The sequence below is a fragment of the Cheilinus undulatus genome, linkage group 18, assembly GCF_018320785.1.
Source record: "Cheilinus undulatus linkage group 18, ASM1832078v1, whole genome shotgun sequence".
Lineage (NCBI taxonomy): Eukaryota > Metazoa > Chordata > Actinopteri > Labriformes > Labridae > Cheilinus > Cheilinus undulatus.
This window is the reverse complement of record NC_054882.1, coordinates 19,465,902-19,489,046: the sequence shown is the minus strand read 5'-3', so window position 1 is coordinate 19,489,046 and position 23,145 is coordinate 19,465,902. Positions and strand designations below refer to the sequence as shown.

Below are 23,145 nucleotides of genomic sequence, written 5' to 3'. Positions count from 1 at the left end.
AAATTTATAAACTTAGTGATGTTTTTCATGACTGAAATTTGGCCTGGTGGTTCATAACACAGTGGCCTGTCATATGATAAACCTAAATACAGATTTTTTTTTTTAATCACTTTACAGGGACTTTAATAGATTCCCACAGTCTAGCCTTTTTTTCCCCCTCATAAAACATTGCTCCCTTGTCAAAAGGCCAATTTGACATAATTGGCTTGGTAAGGAATAGATATATTAGAATATAGCGTTGCAATCTCCAGGTGGGGAAAAGGCCAAACATACCAAGCAATCAAAACGAAATTAAATCCCGTCAGGGGCCGCTGCAAGGTGAAGGCATAACCGGGCATGCCCAGGCACCTGAATGCCACAGTGGGAAGGTCTGAGCGCAGATGTTTGCTTATACATTTCTTAAAAATGCTGCATGTCTGTCTTCATTTCCTAGTGTGAGGGGAAAACAGTGTTTTGGCTGTTGAATTCAGGATAATCCCTCATTTTTTTAGTCTGCTCTAGACATTAAAAACTCTAATCTATGAAGAGGCAGCGCATAAAAACAAATCCCATCAGGCTTTAAAGACATGCATGGAAACTACCTCTGTTTTATGGGCATTTGTAGCGTACATCTTGTGTGGCTTTACTCATGCACTGACAGGTTTCTGTCCTTTTAGGAATTTTCCTCAAATAAAATAAATGCAAATGTATTATACAGACTGATATCTGATGCATAAAGACAGGGCTGCAGGGAATTTAATCTCCTGCAGCGCACAGAGGCAAGCTGATTCAGGAAGAGAAGTGTTCAAGCCAACATCCTTCCTAATCACAAACATCCTTCAGCACCCTGCAACATCTAGTTGTTTGTTCCAATGAGAACAGCACAGAATGTGATGACAATTACCCCCCATTCAAAAGGAGGCCAGTGTGATTTTGCTGTTTGTATTCCACATTTTTAGGTATTTTATCTCATCCAGAGCGACCCGCCGCAGACTAATCTCTAATAATCCTGCGTAGATTACAAAATTCAAGCAACCAATAGCATAGAGTGCAAAGATCAGGTCACTTGTCACCTGATAATATTCTTTCTGACTACAAAGTGAGCATGTAAAAAATAAATTTAGAGCAGAGTGGGAGGATTTAATTCCACAATATGGCTTACACTGAAGCTTTCCTACTTTATGTCCTTTTTACAGCGAGGATAAGGATTAATGTGCTTAATTCGCCGTCCTCTCAGAGTGGGTTATGGCCCATGTTTAAACAGATGTAACCCTGATGGATCAAAATGTGGGGCAGCTCGTCATAGAGGGAAACACGCACTTATCCAAGGCCATCAAGCACTGATAACATTGTGCAACACTGTTTAAGCTCACGTCAAAATACTGTCTCACTTGTGTGACTCTAAGATGCAGCACCTCTCACTGAATTCTCATATTTGAGGCTTTTACGCCATTATTTAGAGATAAACTGAATCTCCCACAGGACAGAAAGACAGAGCTCCAAATCTAAAAATCTTCTTGTATTGTCAGGTCCTATATCATCTCAAAGTACAGATGTCTGAGCCTGTCTCGCTCACCCTCCCCTGGCCCTCTCTGTCTCACTGCAGGGGGACATTCCTCAAACCTCAGCCTCTGGCATGCAGTAAATCTGCCTGAGAGAGAGAGAGACAGAGCGACCTACAGTCTCTGCTTTGGCAGGATCCCTTCTGCCAGGCAAGACATGCAGCCCAGCACGATCCATTTATCAGTTCTAGGCCTCATACTTCCTCCCTGTTCTTCACAAGCCTGATTGTTGATCCTCACGCCTGTTAGCATGTTGAATATCCTGCAAGGCGTTCATGGATCAAGGTGAGGTGAGGGAGCAACAGTGAAAAGGTGTTAATGGGACGAGAAAAGCTCCATACAGGCAGTTCACTCCCTTCCTGCCTCCCAGAGGAATGCATGACTTTGACTTTTGACTACACGGCTCTTTCAGGGTGTTAGCCAGCTATATCCAATAAAAAAAGAAAGCTATTCAGTCCTGGCAGCTTTCCCTCTATGCATCTCTGCACACCTGGACTGAAAGTACAACCACAATCTGAGAGGAGGATCCTTGGACTGACTTGTGCAGCAGGGCAGAACATCAGGGTTCACCTGCACGAGGCTGTCAGTGATTATGCCCTTTTTTTGAATTATTTTCATTGAAAAAACAGGCCTTAATCCTAGCTTAATTCTAGATGAATTTTAAACTTTGGAATATTTAACCAAAGTTGGGTTTGACAAGACAAATGTTTTATTTAATTTCTCATGCAGTAATTAAGCTTCTCTAGTTTTGTATGTGAACACGTCTATAAACAGACCATGGTTGCTGCTGCACCTGCAGAGCCAAAACCTCGCAGACAGAAGAAGTGTGAAAATCAAAAGCCACAGTGAGGTTTCTTCTGCAGGTGTTGCATCACCATCTTAGAAAGACAATGAAGGACAAAACTGTCATGATACTGATTTGTTTAGTTCAGTTTATTAAGTGTTTAGTCAAGGATCCCTTATGTTTCTATGTATTTTGTGCCTTGTATTTCTAGTGTTTAGCTTTACTCCTTGTGTTTCATATTTAGTTATTTCCCTGTGTTTCATGTTTAGTTTTACTCCTTGTGTTTTATGTTTAGTTAATTCCCTGTGCTTAATGTTTAGTTTTACACCTTGTGCTTCATGTTTAGTTAATTCCCTGTCTTTCATGTTTAATTTACTCCCTGTCTTTGTATTTGTTTCCTTGCTCCCCTCTTAGTCTCACTTATGTTTGTATCTCTGTCCGGTGTTCTTGTGTATTGTGAAGCTTCCTGGATTTATTCTGTAGTTGCCTTCCCTTGTGTTTGATTCCAGTTTTGCTTCCTGCCTTCAGTTTCCCTCCTCTGTGATTACCCTCACTAGTTTCACCTGAGTCTCGTTACCCACACCTGTCTCCCCTTGTGCAATCACTCCCTGTGTATTTAAGTTCTGTGTTTCAGTATTTTTGACTGAATTTTGATTCCTGGAGTTCTTTTGTTTGTTTATTGAATCTTTTTGAGTTCTGTATTTGGGTCAATCCTTCCCTTTTGAGTTTTGTACTAATGCTGACAAAAACAACAAGGGACTTTTTGGTTTCAGTTTCTGCAAACTTCAAAACAGTTCTACTCAAAAGAGACGGGACTTTCCATGACGATACGTCAGTGAAACCACGTATAAAAAGGGGTCTCAATTTGCTCATCAGGTCTCTTGCAGACTCCAACCTGTCAGCTTGATTGGCATACACATGTTCTTCGGTCCTGAGACCTTCTGTGGGTGATCGGTTACTACTTGTGAGCTGAAAGGACACTTACCTGCAACAAGAAGGTATGACTTGAAGCTAACAAGTACTACCCAACGGCTATTGAAAGACAGGGAGACCCATGCTGGTATTTTGCTCACCAAATGTAGTGTCAGCCGATTAGAGAAAACAGTTTCTGTGGTCCAGGATGGAGAACTAAATTTAAGCAAAAGCCATCTTTTGTGGTTTCAACTCATGAGTTTTTAACCATTTTTAATTTTGGGGTACCTAGACTTTTATGTTGAACCAATATATATATATTTTTGCTTCTAAATTGATCTTTAAATCATTTTTCATCTGTGGAATCATTCAAAAATATTAATGTAATCCATTTTTGTTGGTGCTGAATTTACTTTTTCATGTAATCTCTGACAACTTGATTGTCAATCTGGCTTTTTGAGTGATTTGATGCATTTTTGACTGAGCTGCAAGTAAAATAAAAATGTTCTTTAAAACCATATCTTAGACTCTGGGGAGACTTTATCACTAAAACCGCTGGAGTAACCTTACACACCCTCAAGGATTTAAATTATTTCTTTTTCTTGTGGGATTATTGAGGATGTATTTTCAGGAGGGTTTTTCTTTGGACCACACAAGGACCCCGTAGGTGAGTCTTATGAGTCGACACGGCTTCACTCTCTGTTCTTTTCTAAAATACAGCAGGCACATTCACACACATTTAAGAGGGGGTTGGTTAGAGCAGTAGAGATATGTTGTGCTCTGAGTTCTTGCAGGCTGCGAGTGACAGGAAACCATAAACCCTAACACTACTGCAGGTACGAGTAAGGAGCTGCAGATTGAAGTCAGACAGGATTAAAACAGTCCTTGTAACTTTTCAACACTCAGTAATTTATCCTGGGTCTCATAACAGAACAATTTCTTCAAATCTTAACTATAGAAAAATACATAAAAATCAAAGTTATTGCTCATTATTCACACACCAGGGCTGAAATAATCCCCATCAAGTAAATCTGATTTGTATGTAGTAAATGGAAAATATTTCATTTTTTTTGTGTTGTATACATTTAAAAAATCAGGGTTATTTGCAATTAAACTGGCATTGAAAGGGTTACATTCCTTAAACTGAATCAATATTATATATTCATGATCAGGTCTGATGTTGATCTAAAAATGAGTTTAGATAAAAAGTGGATTTTTTTCTTTTTATTGCTTTTTATGTATGGAGTCCATTTTAGGCCACAAACACCCTGGGTGTAACAATTTATTAAAATGTTTAAATGAAAATAGATGGCAAAAAAACAAATTTGCTGCTTATTGATGGCATATTTGAGCTTATTATGATTAACTTCCAGGAAATCCAATTTACATGTGGTATGTAAAAAAAAATTCAAAAAATTTTTTTGAGAAAATTTCAGTGTGAATCTTATGTTGTCCACTTCTGACAAAACTGCCAATGTACTACAGCTATGCCGAGCTTATCGCTACACTGGTGGTAGCCATTGCTACAGCTTCCAGTACAACTAAACCCTGTTGTAGCTATGGCCTTGTTCTCAGACATTACTGATTAGTCAGGTCTGCTTTCAGATCTGACCAAGTTTTCCAAGACCAAACACATTTTTTTTTTCTGCAGTATCGGGAAGTCCACTGATTCTCCTGGAGCTGTACGCTTATGTTGAAACGTCACCATTTTTCCTCTACATACAGAAGGAATTCATTACATCTTTAGACATTTTTACAGCAACAGTGTGGTATTTGGTGTTCCTGTCTGTTGAATCCCATGTGCTACAGCTTTGCAGAAGCGTGAGAGAGCACGGCACAGTGGAAGCTCTACATACACAGTCAGAAGTGCAAACAATGCTCTCCCCTACTGACTCCACTGACCCCTTTCTCGCCTCTATGACACCTCTGTTACGAATGCCAAAGCTGACGCAGATTGTAAAGCACTCATATTTCCGTAACCTCTCTGTGACGTTCATAGTGAAGGCAGAGGGTAAGTCACCCTCTAAACAAGCTGAAGGAAGTGCTGCACTGTCAGTGTGAACACAGAGCTGAGAACGACAAACCCAGAAGGAGTCTGAATTTACACTTTCATTTAGAAAGCCATAACCCAACCATAGATTTACTGGATGTATTTGATATTTTCTATATTAATGTTTAAGTGTTGCACATTACATTTGTAGGATCTCACTGTTAAAGGTAGTTCTTGATAACATAAAGGCTTCCCTGTAAAAATTTACAGAAAACCACTTCAGTATACGTAAGTCATTGTTTTCTTAATGGAGCCTTACTCTTGTGATTCATTTTCATCAGAAGCCAGCCTCTTTTGCTGGAACTGACAGCTTGTGCTGTAAAACATGCACAGTTTCCTTCTACTGCCTTATCATTAACAAACAACAGGAGGAAGAGAAGTCTCCAGGGTCTAATAAAGCATTTGGCAGAATTCCACTTACAATGGTCACAATAAAATTAACAACAAGGACACACCAAAACAGGAAACAGACACAGCTCATTGGGGTGGTTCTTCTCTGATTTACCTTTCAGTTTTGCTGCAGACTAGATCAGATTTCTTATCCTCCTGAGTGGACTTATTTTTTAAGTTTGGAGAGGACATAAGAGCTGAACAGCTGTGAGAACTTGGACACTGAGATCATTTGTAACTGGGACGTGGACAGGTATGCTGTCTTTGGTTTTTATATTCTAAGAGGTCTTTGTGGATATTTATGCTCTACTCCCTGATTTGAAGCTAATATGATTATACAAGGACTTGACTGGCCAAAAATGGTCAGAAATGATGGGACAGTAAACTCATGGCTGCTCCACACTTTGTTAATTTAGACATGTGGAGAGTTACAGACTAAAGATGGTATTCTTTGTCATGTTTGGCAATGCAATCATTATTTTGGTTAAAATCAGTCATACAACATAATTAAGCTTTATACCCCTCCAGTGTTCATTTTGACAGCTATTTTAATTTTAGTCTTAGCCCTTACAAGAAAAGGTGATGTTTTAGTTACATGTAAGTCATGTCAAAGTGTAAAAGTAATATCAACGTAAAACACTCATATTGATGTACTATCAATACTTAAATTGATATAGAAAACACTGATGAAAATACTGACTTGCCTTATAAGCACCATGGAGAAATAATGTGGACTCTGAATGTCCAACAGTCCAGCATTAACATTTTAGTCTTTTTTTAGTTTCATTTCATTGCTGAAAACTTCATCACCAAAGATCTATTATTAACCAGTCTTAGTTTCATCCTCCTCATGGATAAAGATTATGAGTATTTTTAGTCATAGTTTAAGTTGAGAAAATCAACACTGTATCACAAAAAACAAAAACAAAAAAACAAACAAACAAACAAACAAACAAACAAAAAAAAAAACGGGGTGGCAAACTCAGTTTCATCTGGGGGCACATCAGCAATAATTGTGTCTTTAAAGTCCCTGTAAAGTGATAAAAAAAAAACTGTATTTTAGGTTTTGTTGTATGACAGGCTACTGTGTTATAAACCACCAGGTCAAATTTCAGTTGAAAAACATCTCTAAGTTTATGAAATTAAGCTTCAGCATCACAAAAAATGAGGCAGTAAAATCTGCTCTAGGATGGTGTGGGTGTGTTGGTTGAATGGGCTGAAGCCACGCCCACTCGCAATGAATACAGTCCTCTCATATTTTTAAAAATGCTTCTAATCAGCCTGGCTCAATGTCAAAACAGAGAGACAGAAGTCAGGGACTAGATTTACTGTTTTCTGGCACAAATATCTCTATTATGATACTTTTAATGACCTGTAGTCTACCATGGCTGATAGATTTTGGAAATTTACCCCATCATAAACACAACCACACTATGTTGTAAATCCCAACATCCAAACTGACATTTTCTTTACTTCAAAACTTGTATGCCAACCAAAACATAGAAATTTTTTAGATCACAAAGTCAAAAATCTTTCTTTTAAATTTTGACTTTACACTGCTGTAGATTTATCATGTTGAAAACTTGAAATGTTTGAGTCCCTAATGTCCACATTTAAGAGTTTTTTAACAAAGAAATTTCAAGCCTTTTTCATGTAAAATAACAAATTTTTAAACGCTAAAATTCTGAGTTTGTTTTGTAGTAAACACATGACTTTATAATCTCAAAAATGGTCATATTTTGTGTTAAAAAACTAACAGATCCTCTTTGTTTTTTAAAATCTAAGTAGCCCCAATACACTGTCTAACATGTTTCTATTCATTATTTAAAAAGACTAAATTGCTGCCGTTTGGCGAAAATCTTGCACCTCCATTTTTCATTATTGGAATTATTTTTATTAAATCAGTCTTATTGGTCACCTTTTACATCTGTGAGTGGATTTTAACAAGTTTTAAAGCAATAAAAATATTTTTAACAGATGTTGACTATGACCATTCAGTGTTAAATTAATTGAAATTACACCTTTGTTTCCATTCCCCGAAAAGTGGTAATTTTGGTGACATGAGGTTTAGACCAAACACCAGCAATATGCTGCATGTTTTACTTAATGTAGGTTGTTTTCCTGTTTCCGATTTTTGACCGCAATAGCTTACTGAAGTGTTAAAAATGAGCCTTCAATCTCATAGAGCTTTTGCAAGGAAAAATAAGTTCAATGTCCTAAATGTTGAACTGTTCCTTTAATATGTATGAGCAGACGAAGCGCATCTTCCTCTTTATCATATTTTCTTAAACCACATGAAGGAATTCTCTATGGATAATTTAAACCTCAAACAAAGCATGCTGGGAAGTATGCGGTGTCATCATTTCAAGTCAAATGACTTCCCATCACAGTCATTCAGTTTATGAGTCTGAGATTTGTTTAGAAAATATCATCTTGGATTTTATTCAAATTTCACTGGACTTGTTAAATTTATGTGGGCCTACGTAAAATCCATTGCATGATCACTGTGCTTTCTTATATTAAAAAACAATCATGCATATCAAATACCATTCTTGAAGCAGACCACGTCTCGCATAAACTGCCTTCCATTTCATAACCCAGACAAATCTTTCTCACTTGCTGTGGAATCTCTTTCTGAATCCACACCCTAACCACAAGATGTATCGTGAAAGATAAAGCCTTCATACCCACGATTGCACAGCATGCCTGGCAGTCCTGCGGGGCACAACTACCAAAAAAAAAAAAAAAAAGAAAAAAAAGCTCTGCTCTCTTGTTCCACTGCCAAGCCATAATAACAGCAATAAGGTTGGGGAGGCTCGTTAACCTTAATCCAGGAATTACACGGTGGCACCAGGGAGAGGAGACTGTGTTGTGTGCTTGTACATTTGAGCTGGAATTAAATGTTTACCACCGAGGGGAGGGAGCTTCTGCTGCTTTGAGCTACACAGAGAGTGAAAGTGGTGGTTCATGCAGTTCATTTATTAATGTATGTGTGGAGCCTCACCTGGGCCTAAATCACAACATAACTGGACACTAGTTGAGAAGGGAGATTGGTGTCTTCCTTCTTTGTTTGTTAGCCTCTTACTCCCCCATGTGGTTTAGATACCATACTGCATACTTGCTTTGTACTTGCACTGTTTTATGTGCCACACAAGGACACTAGGCTTAAGGCTAGCAAGCTATGCTTCATATTTGTAGGTCATATAATATAAATGTGGAGAAGACAGACAAAAGGATAATAAAGATGGACTACTTTGGGTTCCATTGTTTACGGTCTACATATCTGTCTTAAAATAGGAAGTACTTTTTCTAGACAAGTCTTTACTAGTATTGAATGTTTGCATGGAAATGATGAACACATACTAATACCTTTAACAAAACCTCAAGAACACATAAGAAGCCGTCTAACCATTACACCAACAGAGACTGTGATGACGTGTTCAAATACATGCGCTTTGATACTGTATATGCACTTTCTGCGGGAATTTGAGCCCATTCATTCTGAAGAGAACTTATGAGGTCAGTCACTGATGTTGGATGAGAAGGCCTAGAATCCAATTTCCGTTCCAATTCAACCCAAAGGTGCTTGACGAGGTTGAGGTCAGGGCTCTGTGCGGGTCAGTCAAGTTCTTCCTAACACCAAACTCATCAAACCACGTCTTTATAGTCCTTGCTTTGTGCACTGTCACAATCATGTTGAAATAGAAAAGGGCCTTCCCCAAACTGTTGCCACAAAGTTGGAAGCATAGCATTGTCCATAATGTCTTGGTATACTGAAGCATTAAGATTGCCTTCACTAAAGATAAGGGGCCTAAACCAAACCATGGAAAACAACCCCATACCATTATCCCTCCTCCACCAAACTTCACATTTGGCCATGGAAATCCATCTCCTGAAGCTCCCACCCCACAATTTTTCTGCTTGAATAAATGCAAGTTGAAATTCAGAACTCTTCAGCCATGGAATCACAGAGTGATGAAGACTTTCTCATGTGCCTTATCAGTTGTTGACCCTGCTCTGTGATTTTACGTGGTCTTCTACTTTGTAGCTGAGTTGCTGTTATTCCTAAACGCTTCTAATAATATCACCTACAGTTGACTTTGGAATATTCAGAAGGGATGAAATTTCATGAACTGTCTTATTGCGAAGATTGCACCCATCACAGAACCATTCTTGGAGTCACTTCGCTCTTCAGAACGACTTATCACAAATGTTCTCAAATGGAGACTGCATGGTTAAGTATTTGATTTTATATGCCTGTGAATTAGGTCTGATTGAAACACCTGAATTCATTAATTTACACCTGCGAAAAAAATACTTTTGTCCATTTACTGTATCTTCAAATTTTGGTTTTATGGTTCCAGAAAAAATCAGACCATTTAAGAACCATTAGCTACAAAAAAAAATTGGTTCTAAAATATTTTTTTTAGGTGGAACTTTCCCTAACTGATATAAAAATGTTTTGTGGTATTTGAAGTCAATGTATGTATAGGCTCGGTCGATTTAAAATATAAAACATTTCACTTTAAATATTTCTCTTCAGTATGCCGGTTGTTGAGCTGTTGTTTAAAAGTAAAACCGCACTCAAGGTCGACACATTGGATTATGATCACTACAGGGACTATCCACAGCTATGCTTTTGTCCTTGTATCAGTGACCAAATTACAGCAGTTATGATATTCAGTATAACATCACTCCCTCTTGTGTGACATTGCATAATTATATAGGCCATAAAACAAGAGCTAACAAAGTGCTCTGACACCCAAGCAAAGTAAATAATTAATATAAAAAGAATGAGCTGCCTGAGAAAGGTTCAAAGATACTCTTAGAAGAGCAACAGACGGGTTTTTATGAGAAGGGTTTTGCCAAATTAAGAAATAAACAGGATTGTAGGAACAAGTGGGTAAGACTAAATGGTGATAAGTCATGTGGGTTAATTGGTCAGGTGGTAGGATTATGCCACAGGTAAAAAGGAAGTGAGGTGGCATAGTGGGTGGGAATATAGAGTACTAACCGTTCACGCAATAAATCAAGCATAAAGCATAAAGCAGCATGATGCAATAGATAGCAATGTCACCCTTAAGTTTCTTTCCTTTTGTTTCATTTGAATTTGGGATAAAGACCATTCCATACACCTATGCAGGTGAGTTGAAACATAATTGGATACTGGACAGTCAAGACAGGGATAAAAACTCATATAGGCCCTGGGTACAAACATTGTTGGGTCTGTAGATGATTCAAATCAACAAAGGATTTTAAATTACCCAAGACAGTTCAATGGTATAAAACTGTAGTATAAATTACATAACATGCACATACAATAATCCCTCGGGGTCCACCATGTCTTAAAGTCCAAGTTAGAACATAAAATCATGGCTAATGGGGGCTTGTCCAGGATGTGAGAGGTTCAACTCGGGCAAGCCCCCAATTTGTCAAGACTCAGCTTGAAAGACAGGACAAAAACCAAAGGAGATGAAGTAAGCAGAGAGCATGGAGAATGGTAGTTTGCCAGGCCTTATACACCAGCTGTGGCAAACCCTTACCGCTAGGAACTTCCACAGAGAACAAAGACAGACACACTCACAAAGGCTCTGCTGGGGGGGGGGGTCATGGAATGGCATGGAAGCCAAACCCAGCTTTCATATCAGTGAGGTAGGTGACCAGGCAGCCAGGAAGATGAAATTTGATGTTTAAAGGGATATTTCAGTATTTTGGAGTTGGGTTGTATAAGACTATTGGCAATAGTGGCATTAGCTTCCATTGATTTCAGCGAGTTTTACCCCTTTATACAGGATGCATTTTTGGAAGCTAGGCTATGCAGTGCAACAGATGGGTACAGCTGCTATGTGTAATTTAACAAATTTTAGGAAAAATGGCCCAAAAAACAATGTTGGCCCAATTATAGTGACAATTCTTTGCTCTATTTTGCAATGCAAGCTACGCGCTATTCCACCTCAGCATATCTGATCTGCTCTGTGGCTAACGTCAGAAGCTAGGCCACCCATAAGGGGGCATACAGGGGAGAGCTTCCTGGGGCCAAGCCAAACTTGGGGGGCCATGGAGGTCTGCAAAATCCAAACAACAAACTAAACCAAAACTAGATATTTCTGCTCAGTTTTATACTTCAACTGTTGAAATAATGTTTTCATAAGGTAAACATACTGTATACCACTTGTAGCTCGTCTTGTTATCAGCTTTAAGAATAATACAGGGACAACCATCCAGCTCTTCTGGTCGGGGTGGTGTTCTCCAATTTGTCTTCAGAAAGGCAGGGCAGACAGCTTACTAAGATACATTGATTTAAGTAGTAATGTTATTTATGTAGCTAGCATTGCTAGCTTTACCTAAAGCTATCAAAAACAAGCCAACGCTTGTGCAACCACTTACAAAAGGGGTGTATACATAATTCAATCCCAGATGAGATGACCTTTTTCTCTATTTCATTTATGCTGAGTTGCTGAGTGCAGTGTTTTCACTGTGTTTATTTCATGTTTTCTTGTACCTAACACTATATCTGAAAATAAAACTTACTATGTATATATTTTTAGAATTGGATCATTTTACCTGACATTAAAAACATTATTTTCAGTACTCCCTTTACCCAGGTAGTAGTGGGTCCTACTTTCCTCAAACAAAGGGTGATAAAAACAGCTTCATGTTTGAATAACTGTTTTCCAGGCCTGGTGATGGAACTGGAAAATGCATATTGTTGACCAACTCTGCAAAAAAAAAAAAAAAAAGCATCCAAAATGAAAATGCCATACCCCTGATCTGTTACGTTTTTGGATACAGACATAATAATTCAGGTAGTACTGTAGTCTGATCCAGCTAGTTATCATAGAGGAGTTGCTGTGCAGCGTTCAAAGAAGACTTCTTTATCTTTGATCTTTAAATGAGAATCATTAGAAGTCCATGTGAATCAAGACAGTCCAAGTATTGTGACATTTTAAACTCACACAGGAAATAGGCTACCTGGCATCCACATGTAAAGTGATTTAGAGCCGCATCTGTTTATTGTTGAGAAACAGAAGGTAAAGGATTTACTGACAAATATGTAAAAGTGTACGAAGTAAAAGTATGGCAGAATAAAGGGAATAACAGGTATGAGACCCGATATGAGTATTCCCAGGAACACTGAAGGAAGGCTTTTTCCTCTGAATCCATGCATTTCTGGGAAAAAGGGGGGCTGACGATAAACTGAGCGTATTTTCTTCCCCCATGTTGGCATCTGCTTTCACTTTGAAAGACAAATGACAATTTATAGACCATATGTTCACGGATATGCGTGTTGCATCATGTCAGGGCTTTCCAGGGAAGACAGACTTGAAGGCCACACCTTTCCTTTGCTTGAAGCACTCCTACTGAGACACCGACACACCCACTCAGACAGTTTAAACTAACTTTACAGCCTCTGGAGCATTTGTAGTGCTTGCCTGGAGAGATATTAGAGGTGAAGAAGCCGTCTGGTGAGTAGAACGTCAGTAATCTGCGTTTTTTTTTCTCTGAAAAAAGTAGCTACATCAGAATGATACAAGTGGATTGGATTAGGTCTATTTTAAAGTATAAAGCTGGTCACATCAAAATAACTAAGAGGATGGGTTGCAACTTTGATGAAGCAAAAGTGAAACCCTTTCTTAATGTATGTTTAGGCGGAGTGCACTTGAAGAGGAGCTCTTAGACTGTTTCATTCTGATTTGTTGTTTTTTTTTCCTCCACAGACAAATATGCAGGCCTCAACAGGAGCTTTTGGTCTGATTTCTCCAGCAAGTAATGTCTCCACCTTCCTGGACTCTGAGTTCCGTTACGTCCTCTTCCCTGTGGTCTACAGCATCATCTTCATCCTGGGCCTCTTCGCCAACATCTATGTGCTCTTCGTCCTACGCAGCCTACGTGATGATGAAACCATGGGTGAAATCAGAATCTACATGACCAACTTGACAATAGCTGATCTCCTGTTTGTGTGCGCCCTCCCCCCATGGATTGGCTATTATAGTCGGCATGGTAACTGGGTCTACACAGACTTCATGTGCCGCCTGACTGGCTCGTTGTTCTTCATCAACACCTACTGCTCCATCCTCTTCCTCTGCGCCATCAGCTTCAACAGATACTGGGCCGTGACCCGGCCTCTGAATGCGATGTCTTCAGACAACAGATGCCGTGGGATCATTGTGTGCATTGCCATATGGGTGGCATCTACATTGATGGCTATTCCATCTCTGGCCTCTCCAGGGACGCACACTGACACGACAGTGACTCGCTGTTTTGAGGGATACCAGAATCAAACAGACCCTGAGAAGAAATCCGTGGCTGCTACACACTTTTTGATAATTGGGATGTTTGGAATCGTCTTTTTTCTTGTTGTAGTGTGTAATTTACTCATTGCACGAGCGTTACTTTCTCAAAATCCTGATCAGGCAGAATACGGACCAGCATCAATGGTATGTAAAAGATCCAAACAGACCATATGTTTTCCATCAAAAAGGCCCAGAGGAGCAAAACTGACAGCTCTGCAGATGTTATTTTCAGTGGTTGGGGTCTTTGTCGTCTGTTTCCTGCCCCACCATTTAGTTCAAGGCCCCTGGACGCTGGCCGTGTTGCAGATCCAACGAGGCTGGGGCCACGTAGAGTGGGACCAAACAACTCGACAAGCACTCAATGATGTACATCAGATTACCTTATTTCTTATGAACCTCAATTGCATTCTGGATCCTGTAGTTTATTATTTTGCCACAAAGAAGTTTCGAGGATTTATTATGGTGCACATTGAGAGGTTAAAACAGATAGGTGGGTGCTCAGTGAAGTCAACACAGGAATCAGTAGGGCTCTCAAGACTGAGTACTAAAAACAAAAAATGAGACAATGTCCAAGTTGCAACCAAGGCCGCTAATAAGAGGGGAATAAAGGGAGCGATTTCCCTTTGATCCCAAAAATTGGCCAAAAAGGTGCAAAAAACAGAAACGACAGTCGAAAGGTGGCAGAGCAGTGGCAAAAAGGCATAAATTAGCAACTTTAATAAGTTAAAGCAACAAAATTGGATATAAATGCCAAAAGGAGTGGCAAAAATGGGTGTAAAGTGGCAAAACATTGAAACAATGTACCAAAAGTTTATGCAAAGTGTCAAATGAGTGGCATTACAGGGCAAAAATGGTCAAATTGGCAAAAGATAGAAACGAGGGGCAACAAATATCAAATAATTGACTAAAAGTGGCAAAACAGTTTTAAATGGCCAAAAGTTGGCAAAAGGCCAAAAAGCAAAATGGGTTGGAAATGGCAAAATGGTCAAAAATGGATAGAAATATTGTAGAAAAGTGGTTAAAAGGGAGGGGTGTAAATCACCATTTTCATCATGATACGTTACAATATTGATTCTCAGAACAATGCGATATTTGCCGATATTACAAAGTCTGCCACGATTCGATTTCGATTTGATTCGATTTATAATCAAATCAGACAATACTTCAGACGCTACTGAACCCATTCACCACAATCTGTTACTGCAGGTTGGGGAACTTTCAAAATAAAAGCGTAAGGTAAAAATGGCAGTTAATATCGACGTTTATACTTTCAATCGATTTGACCGAATCATTGCTCAAACAATCGATATAGCGATCCAGATCGCTGAATTGTTACACCCCTATTTAAAGGTAGCAGATATAAATACCCAGTTAAAGCTTGATACATTTTTCAGCTCCAAAATGAGGTAACCAAATCCAGGATGCACTGTCTCTACTCATCCAACACACACGCTTTGATACCTCAATAAATCACATCTGGGGAGGGCCCATTCACTGGGTTTGTCAGGGGCCCAGCCAACTTTGTGGGCAGCCCTGGTTGCAATTAATCAGAGATTACTTGATGTATTTTTTTTTCACTGTTTAATTTTTTTTTAATTTAAAGAGTAACTGAATAACTGACGCTTAAAATGTGAATAGATGATTACAGTTGAAGACAGTATTATGATTTTTTTGTCCTATTGTTAATTTTATCGTTCCATTTGCATTTATTGATAGAAAAAGTGTGCATGAATTTGTTTTTTTTTTTCAATATTTTTTGTTAAGAAATATTTAATGGACATAAAATATTACAACCTCATTTCCAAACAAGTTGGGGCGCTGTGTAAAATGTAAATAAAAGCAGACTGCAATAATTTCTCATAAACTCATAAACCCATACTTTATTCACAGCAGAACATAAACATATCAGATGTTGACACTGATATGTTTGACAATTTCATGTAAAGTATTAGCTCATTTTGAATTTAATGGCAGCAACACATCTCAAAAAAGTAGGGAGAGGGTCATGTTTACCATTGTGTAGCAACCCCTTTCCTTTTCTAGTGAATGTCTGGGACGTGAGGAGACCAGTTGCTGGAAATTTGGGAGAGGAATTTTGTCCCATTTTTGTCTGATGTAGGCTTGAAGCTGCTCAAAAGTCTTGGGTCTTCTTTGCTGGGTTTTTTGTTCCATGATGCTCCAGATATTTTCTGTTAGTGAAAGGTCTGGACTATAAGCAGGTCAGTTCAGCACCAGGACTCTTCTACTGTGAAGCCATACTGTTGTGATGGATGTGATATGTGGTTTAGCATTGTCTTGCAGAATATGCAAGACCTGTGGTTTACAAAAGAAATTTCAAATTTGGATTAATCTGGCCACAGAACAGTTTTCCACTTTGCCTCAGTCCATTGTAAATGAATGTAAACTATTGTAGCATCAGGCTGCAACATAAAACTGTAAAAAGTGAAGAGGGTCTGAATGCACTGTACTAGAAACAGAAGGACAAAGTAAGAATGCAGGCTCTGACCATATTGTTTTCTGTAATCCAGCCCACAGTTAGCATGAAGGCTCTAACATTTCAGTCACACATAAAAATATGTGATAATGGGATGTTTTTCTCTCTCATCAGACAGCACACACCTCTTCCTCGCTCTGCCTGAACAAGTCAGATCCTGTGCTGGCAATAACAGTGTTACATTGTCTTCTATCAAACACATGAGCACATAATTTGTTGCCAGAAAATTATAAATGCATTCTTAACTCTGTGACAAGTTTGGTTGTTTTACGTGATACACACTCATGGAGCAGTCCCTGCTGTACTGTTACTGAGGTGTTTCAGCCAGATTTTGTTTTGAAAGAAAGTTGTTGTTGTTTAACTTGAAGTGATAACCGCTATGCTGACAAGTCTGGGCTATAAGTCCTCGGATTCTCATCAGAGAAAAAACACCCAGAGATATTGTTGGGTGGATTGTCTATGATGTGCATTTATTTTGAAGGGTATGTTTCTATTTCTTTGATCCATCAAATCTTTTCTTAAAAGTTGAACAAACTGCCCCATTTTTCATCATTGAAAAAGTTTAGGAATTTGGGTTGTGATTTGTCACTAAGGTGCTGGTGGTCAACTGATGTAAATAAAATATTCCTATTTTTGAATTTTTTGACTCCTAACACTTAACCATGATCACGACTGCACACTGTCAGAGGAGGAGATGTCCTTTGCTCTTTTCACAAATCTTTAGCCCCCCCTTGTGGTTAAAACATATTCCTGCATATTTGCATAAGCAGCATACCTGCCAGAATTCAGACTCTTTATTTTTAGTCACTCAGTCACTCACTCTCTCTGTACTTTATCAGTATACAAAAACAAACTTTGACTCATCCAAATCATGTATTTCCAATTACAACAGACTAATAATAAAGGGTCAACTGTCATAATTATAGATAATGAAAATACCATGATTATGTTTACATTACAGTAAACTTTTTCATACATACATTGTACTACTACACACAATAATGCTTATGTAGACAATCCTCTTTCATTTCTTGTTATTAGACCTGTGCTGGAGATAGCTGGGGCCAGAAGCAAGGGTTGATTGGATTTGGAAAGTCACAGGTCAAGGTCACAAGGCCTCATATTATTTCTTTAAATGCCAATGCAAGCTGTAAGAGTGCTTTTAGTAATTTTTTCAAATTTTTAACAAATCTCCACTCTGATATGTTTATTTCTTGGGACCGGAGCCTATCCCTTCTGTCATTGGGCAAGAGGTGGGGTACACCAGGGACTCCATTGCACACCTTCCACGAAGCCCCCTTCCTTACTCACTGGTCAACTATCTGCAAGAAATCAAAACCTGGATGTCAACCAAGAAACTGGAACTGAACAGCAATAAAGCAGAGTTAATGGTCGTTGTCCCCAAAGCACTGCTCAGGAAGCTTGGAGATCTTGTGCTTGATGTTGGCGGTAGTCCCATCTGCCCATCCTCCGAGGTCCGAAACCTGGGCGTCATTCTGGACTCCAACCTCCCCTTCCAGTCCCATATCAAATCACTGACCAAAACTCACCCGCACGAGGCCCTAACACCTGTACCCCACTGCACTGTCACCCCCAACCTAATCACCTCCACTGGCCCCCAGTTAGATTCCAAATCCAATACAAATTTCCCCTTTACTTACAGTATAACCACCAGGCAGTAGTTTATGCTTCTTGTGACATGAAACAAAACTATCATAGATGTAATGCAATAGTCATGGGAAGTAAGGTTGCTGTTTGTGGTGAATGGGATGTTTATATTGAGCTCTGCACATTATAGAAACAGGAGGCAACAGAGACAGAGGAAAACAGATCTATAAAAGCATCTACAGCGAGTCTAAGATCTATGATCACTGTAATATAACCCCTGCAGCTCTTATAAGCTTTCTGTTTATCATATTTCCTGCTACAGCTGTAGGCTGATGTGAATTATGAGGATCCTGTACTTTACTGACTCTGAAAGAATCCTGGGAGGAAAAAAACTGTGGGTGTTTCACCATACTGGGCTTTCTCATGACGGCAAGGAGAGGTTTGTACCGCCCTCGTCTTGACCTGTGAAGAACTCCCACTCTGACACGCTGAAATACGCCCATGTAGACAGTTAAACTGAACTTTAAAGCTTTATAGCCGCTGAGGAACTCAGAGTGTTCACATCCTGAGAGATTATAAAGGAAGAAGTCTGGTAAGTGAGCAGACTATAACTTACTTTCTCTACTGTGTTTTTGACAAGTCATGGCATGCAGATCGCACTAAACTGGTTTAAAATCATGAAGCTAAATATAATGTTTTTCTGGTGTCTTTAAACTCATAAATATACTTGAATATCGGCATTTAGTAAATAGATGGGAAGATGCAGCACTCAGTAGAAAAAAAGGCATACCCATATTTGCCACCAATTATTATACCATATATTATTATATATATTATTATATATACCAATTATTAGCACTTTTTAAACATTTTCCATCCCATTTTTGCCTTCCATGATCCATTTTTTGCCTCTTTTAGCCATTTTTCTGCCACTTTTCACCATTTTCATCATTTTTAATCTTTCTTGACCAATTTTTGCCTCTTTTAACACATATTTGCCTTTTCTTCCCCAATTATTTCATTATTTTTCCCTTTAAGTTATTTCAATTCCTCCTTTTTATATTTCCCTGCATCTTGACATTTTTGCACATCATGGCTCAGCTATGACATCTGACATTACTTTCCAGATATTTTAGTCCATTTGCCCATCCACATTTTTGATATTAGCAAAACATTTAGGTCTAAGAAAAGGGGTTCACATTTTAATTATTCTATATTTTACTACAGCAAAATTAAGCTGTAGCACTTTTCTGTTTTGCCTTTCAACAGATGGTCAGGATGGCCTCCACTACACAATCTGTCCCTGGGACAGGAAGTTTTAGTACGGAACCTCCAGCAAGTAATGTCTCCACCTTCCTGGACTCTGAGTTTCGTTACACCCTCTTCCCAGTTGTCTATGGCATCGTCTTCATCCTGGGCCTCTTCGCCAACATCTACGTGCTCTTCGTCCTGCGCTGTCTTCGTGGGGCCAAAGCCATGGGTGAAATCAGAATCTACATGACCAACTTGACAATAGCTGATCTCCTGTTTGTGTGCGCCCTCCCCCCATGGATTGGCTATTATAGTCGGCATGGTAACTGGGTCTACACAGACTTCATGTGCCGCCTGACCGGCTCGTTGTTCTTCATCAACACCTACTGCTCCATCCTCTTCCTCTGCGCCATCAGCGTCAACAGATACTGGGCCGTGACCCGGCCTTTGGACGCGGCGTCTTCAGACCACAGATGCCGAGGGATCATTGTGTGCATTGCCATATGGGTGACGTCTACATCGATGGCTATTCCATCTCTGGCCTCTCCGGGGACGAACACTGACACAACAGAGACTCGCTGTTTTGAGGGATACCAGAATCAAACAGACCCTGAGAAGAAGACTGTGGCTGCTACACACTTTGTGATAATTGGGATGTTTGGAATCGTCTTTTTTCTTGTTGTGGTGTGTAATTTACTCATTGCACGAGCGTTACTTTCCCAAACTCCTCCTCAGTCAGAACTCAAATCAGCAACTGTGAATTCCAGAAAGCCCTCTACTGTTAGAAGGCCCAGGGGAGTTAAACGAAGGGCGCTGCAGATGTTGCTGGCAGTGGTTGGGGTCTTTGTCGTCTGTTTCTTACCTCACCATTTAGTTCAAGGCCCCTGGGTGCTGGCCGTGCTGCAGATACAACATGGCTGGGGCCACGTAGAGTGGGGGCAAACAACTCGACAAGTGCTCAATGATATACATCAGGTCACCTTGTGTCTAATGGGCCTCAACTGCATTCTGGATCCTGTAGTTTATTGCTTCGCCACAAGGAAATTTCGTAGGTTCATCATGTCACACATAAAGAGGATAGGAAAAGGAGAGGGGTGCTCGCACACGGTCACCTCACAGCTCTCCATGGACAGCAGGAATCAGAGCCAGAGACTACAGAATGAGCTACAACAGCCTGAAGTGGACTGATTTAAAAATTCTAATGTGTGTATAAAGATGTACATATCATGTGCTCATGTGCCAAAACTGAACGTTTTACTTGTTTACTATTTCATCATTCAGTTTCAGTGGCTCCACAACCTCATACTTTAGAAATGTGGTGTTAGCATACTGCAGGAACTGTAGCCTGAGTTGCAAAATGCCTTCAGCTCTTCCTGTGTGAAATTTCAGCTGAATTGCAGAAGTTTGGCAAGCAGAAGTACAAAATAAGAGGGTAAAGAAATTTGTACTAGAAGACACTGCATTAGTCTGTTTAATATACTTATGACACACCTGACAGAATATTTAAATCCCTCCACCAGTGAAAGTAGTCCACTTTCAGCAGAGTTATACACATATTCACAAAAATGTATCTTTGTGGGTGTTTGTAGTGGATTGTTTTGTATTTGGTAGAACTCACAGTTCTAACATTATATCTATAAAACATGTGACTTCTTCCAGTCAGACAAGTCACTTCTTTATAGACAGCTGATATCCAGTATTGTGAAACCTGGGAACAAGAGTAATAAAATTTGAGTTACGTTTCCCTCCTGGCATCCGATATTGTGACACATATGGTAGACAATCCCACGATTCACAGCAACAAAGAAAGCCACACGTTCTTTCTCTTTCACTCATAGCTGTGTATTGTGTGTACTTCAATGTGTTTTCTTACACTTTTACATGAGACTTAAGTCACACTTTTTACTCAGTTTTGTCAGAGCAGTTTTTCTCACCATTTACAGTGCTGTACTATACATTTGTGAAGAGTTATTATTCTGTTTTTTAAAAAGATATAATTTTGCACTTTTCATGCCTTTTTTTAGAGAGGAGGACAATGGATAGAGTCAGGAACACTGATGAGTGAGTGTGGGAGAGACATGCGGGAAAGGAGCCACAGGAATGGGTTACGCCTTAACCATGAGGCCATCTGCGCCTCTTTATTTCTTGATAACAGGCAAATTTTTGTTTTTCTTCAGTATCTCCACCAAAATATGTGATGACATGTTAATTACGGTCCTTGTAATATTGGGTAATTAACAGTTGATAAGCCAGTAGAAATCATGTTAGAAATGCTAATTAACATGAAAAGTATGTGTCAATATCATAATGCTATATTTAACCTCTTCTGTATTGTTTGTAAGACATGTATAGGGACTTATGAGAGACTTGTTAACAGTTTTAAATACATGTAATAAACACCAAGAAGGTGTTTATTAACTTGGGCTGTCAAGATTAATCAAGTTAATTGAGATAGCACCATTAGTGCACTGATTTTTCTAATAGCGATTAATTGCATGCATTATTGTCCCTTTGACTAAACTTTGATTTAGGCATGTCAGTGTCTCTCTGCAGCAGCAGTGATGTAGAAGAAGTCCACGACTGCTCCTAAATGTCTCATTTTACTTTAAAAATTTACAGACAGCTCAGAGGACGGTCAGGGTCATCTGAACCTTTTTGAAGATCTCTTACTTCATTTTCAAGTTCCCTTTTCCATGATCAAGTTCATCTTAAAATCTTCAATCTACCAATAAAAGCAGGTCTGTGTCTGAACAGGAAGTCAATAATTTTTGGTTAAGACAGTGAAAAAAATAAAAAGAACAGTTTAAAATGCAAAATAGTGGAATTTCAAAATGCGTTAAAAGGGTGCAATTAACTGTGATTAACTGCAGAAATTCAGAGATTTTTTTTTTAAATTTCCTGTTGCATTTTTTAAAAAAACCTCTTTGATATATTTCAAAATAAAACACATTTATTTTGGAGATTTTCTCTGTACCATAACACTGCCACCACAACCAGAACAGTGTGGTCAGTGATGAACATGGGATTTTTTTTCTTCTCAAAATTAATAAAATATCAATCCATAATTATCACGTGTTGATGTTGTTTGGTTAAATGTGGTTAAAACTCATGAATCCTTAACTTTGAAATCAGTTCAAATAAATGTGATTACAAATAGAGAAATGGCCAAAACATACTTGGAATGTTTTATAAAAAATATTGCAATAACTAAATACATTCTTAAAAAAAAAAAAAAAAAAAAAAAATATATATATATATATATATATATACCACCTTTAAACCACCTGACCATCTGGTCTAAAACTACTTGTTCTTGAAATACAATGTTTTGTTTTTATACTGATCAGGTCCTTCTATTCTCACATAGATACAGTATAAAAATGCAAACCAAATGAGAGCATTAGTCTCTGGAGGTTCAGGAGATCATTTTTAATAACTAATTGGAATTCCATAACAGTGATTGAAAAGTTGTATTTCATTTACTTAATTGTAATGATCTGCGTTAAAAAAAAAAATCAATGTCTGACGTAGAAGCAAACAATGAGACTTTAGCTCCTCACGACCACAAATCTAAGACAGAAAAGAAAAGATCTATAAAGATTTTATGAGCATATGCAAACACAAGGAATGATAGGTTTGTCATTGATTGGTGGGAACATTTTTACCCACCTGTTGATCTGTAGGCTGTACCATCAAAATGCCATTAAATGTGTGATGTAACTTATATAAAAGAGTTAATAATTATAGTTATCATATATTTTCAAGTCACCTCATATATCAGGTCAAAGTTGAACTCTATAAACTTACAACACAGCCATCAA

The 23,145-nt window shown here is 38.7% G+C and overlaps 2 protein-coding genes across 5 annotated transcripts; both read left to right on the top strand.

Moving 5' to 3' along the window:
- The first annotated feature begins 3,213 nt into the window (after positions 1-3,213).
- On the top strand, positions 3,214-16,997 carry LOC121526445 (platelet-activating factor receptor-like). Of its 3 annotated transcripts, none has more exons than XM_041813044.1 (2): positions 3,214-3,323; positions 13,396-16,997. In XM_041813044.1, exon 2 carries the CDS (start codon positions 13,402-13,404, stop codon positions 14,530-14,532), a length of 1,131 nt encoding a protein of 376 aa, XP_041668978.1. In that variant the 5' UTR covers positions 3,214-3,323; positions 13,396-13,401; the 3' UTR covers positions 14,533-16,997. The 3 variants fall into 3 exon arrangements, with proteins under 3 accessions (XP_041668978.1, XP_041668980.1, XP_041668979.1); XM_041813046.1 differs by lacking the exon at positions 3,214-3,323 and adding an exon at positions 3,820-3,904; XM_041813045.1 differs by lacking the exon at positions 3,214-3,323 and adding an exon at positions 5,807-5,930.
- Positions 16,998-18,539: 1,542 nt separating this feature from the next.
- On the top strand, positions 18,540-22,504 carry LOC121526612 (platelet-activating factor receptor-like). 2 transcript variants are annotated; one of them, XM_041813265.1, is made up of 2 exons: positions 18,540-18,665; positions 19,343-22,501. In XM_041813265.1, exon 2 carries the CDS (start codon positions 19,343-19,345, stop codon positions 20,510-20,512), a length of 1,170 nt encoding a protein of 389 aa, XP_041669199.1. In that variant the 5' UTR covers positions 18,540-18,665; the 3' UTR covers positions 20,513-22,501. The 2 variants fall into 2 exon arrangements, with proteins under 2 accessions (XP_041669199.1, XP_041669200.1); XM_041813266.1 differs by having other exon boundaries at positions 18,616-18,665; positions 19,301-22,504.
- The last annotated feature ends 641 nt before the right edge of the window (positions 22,505-23,145 follow it).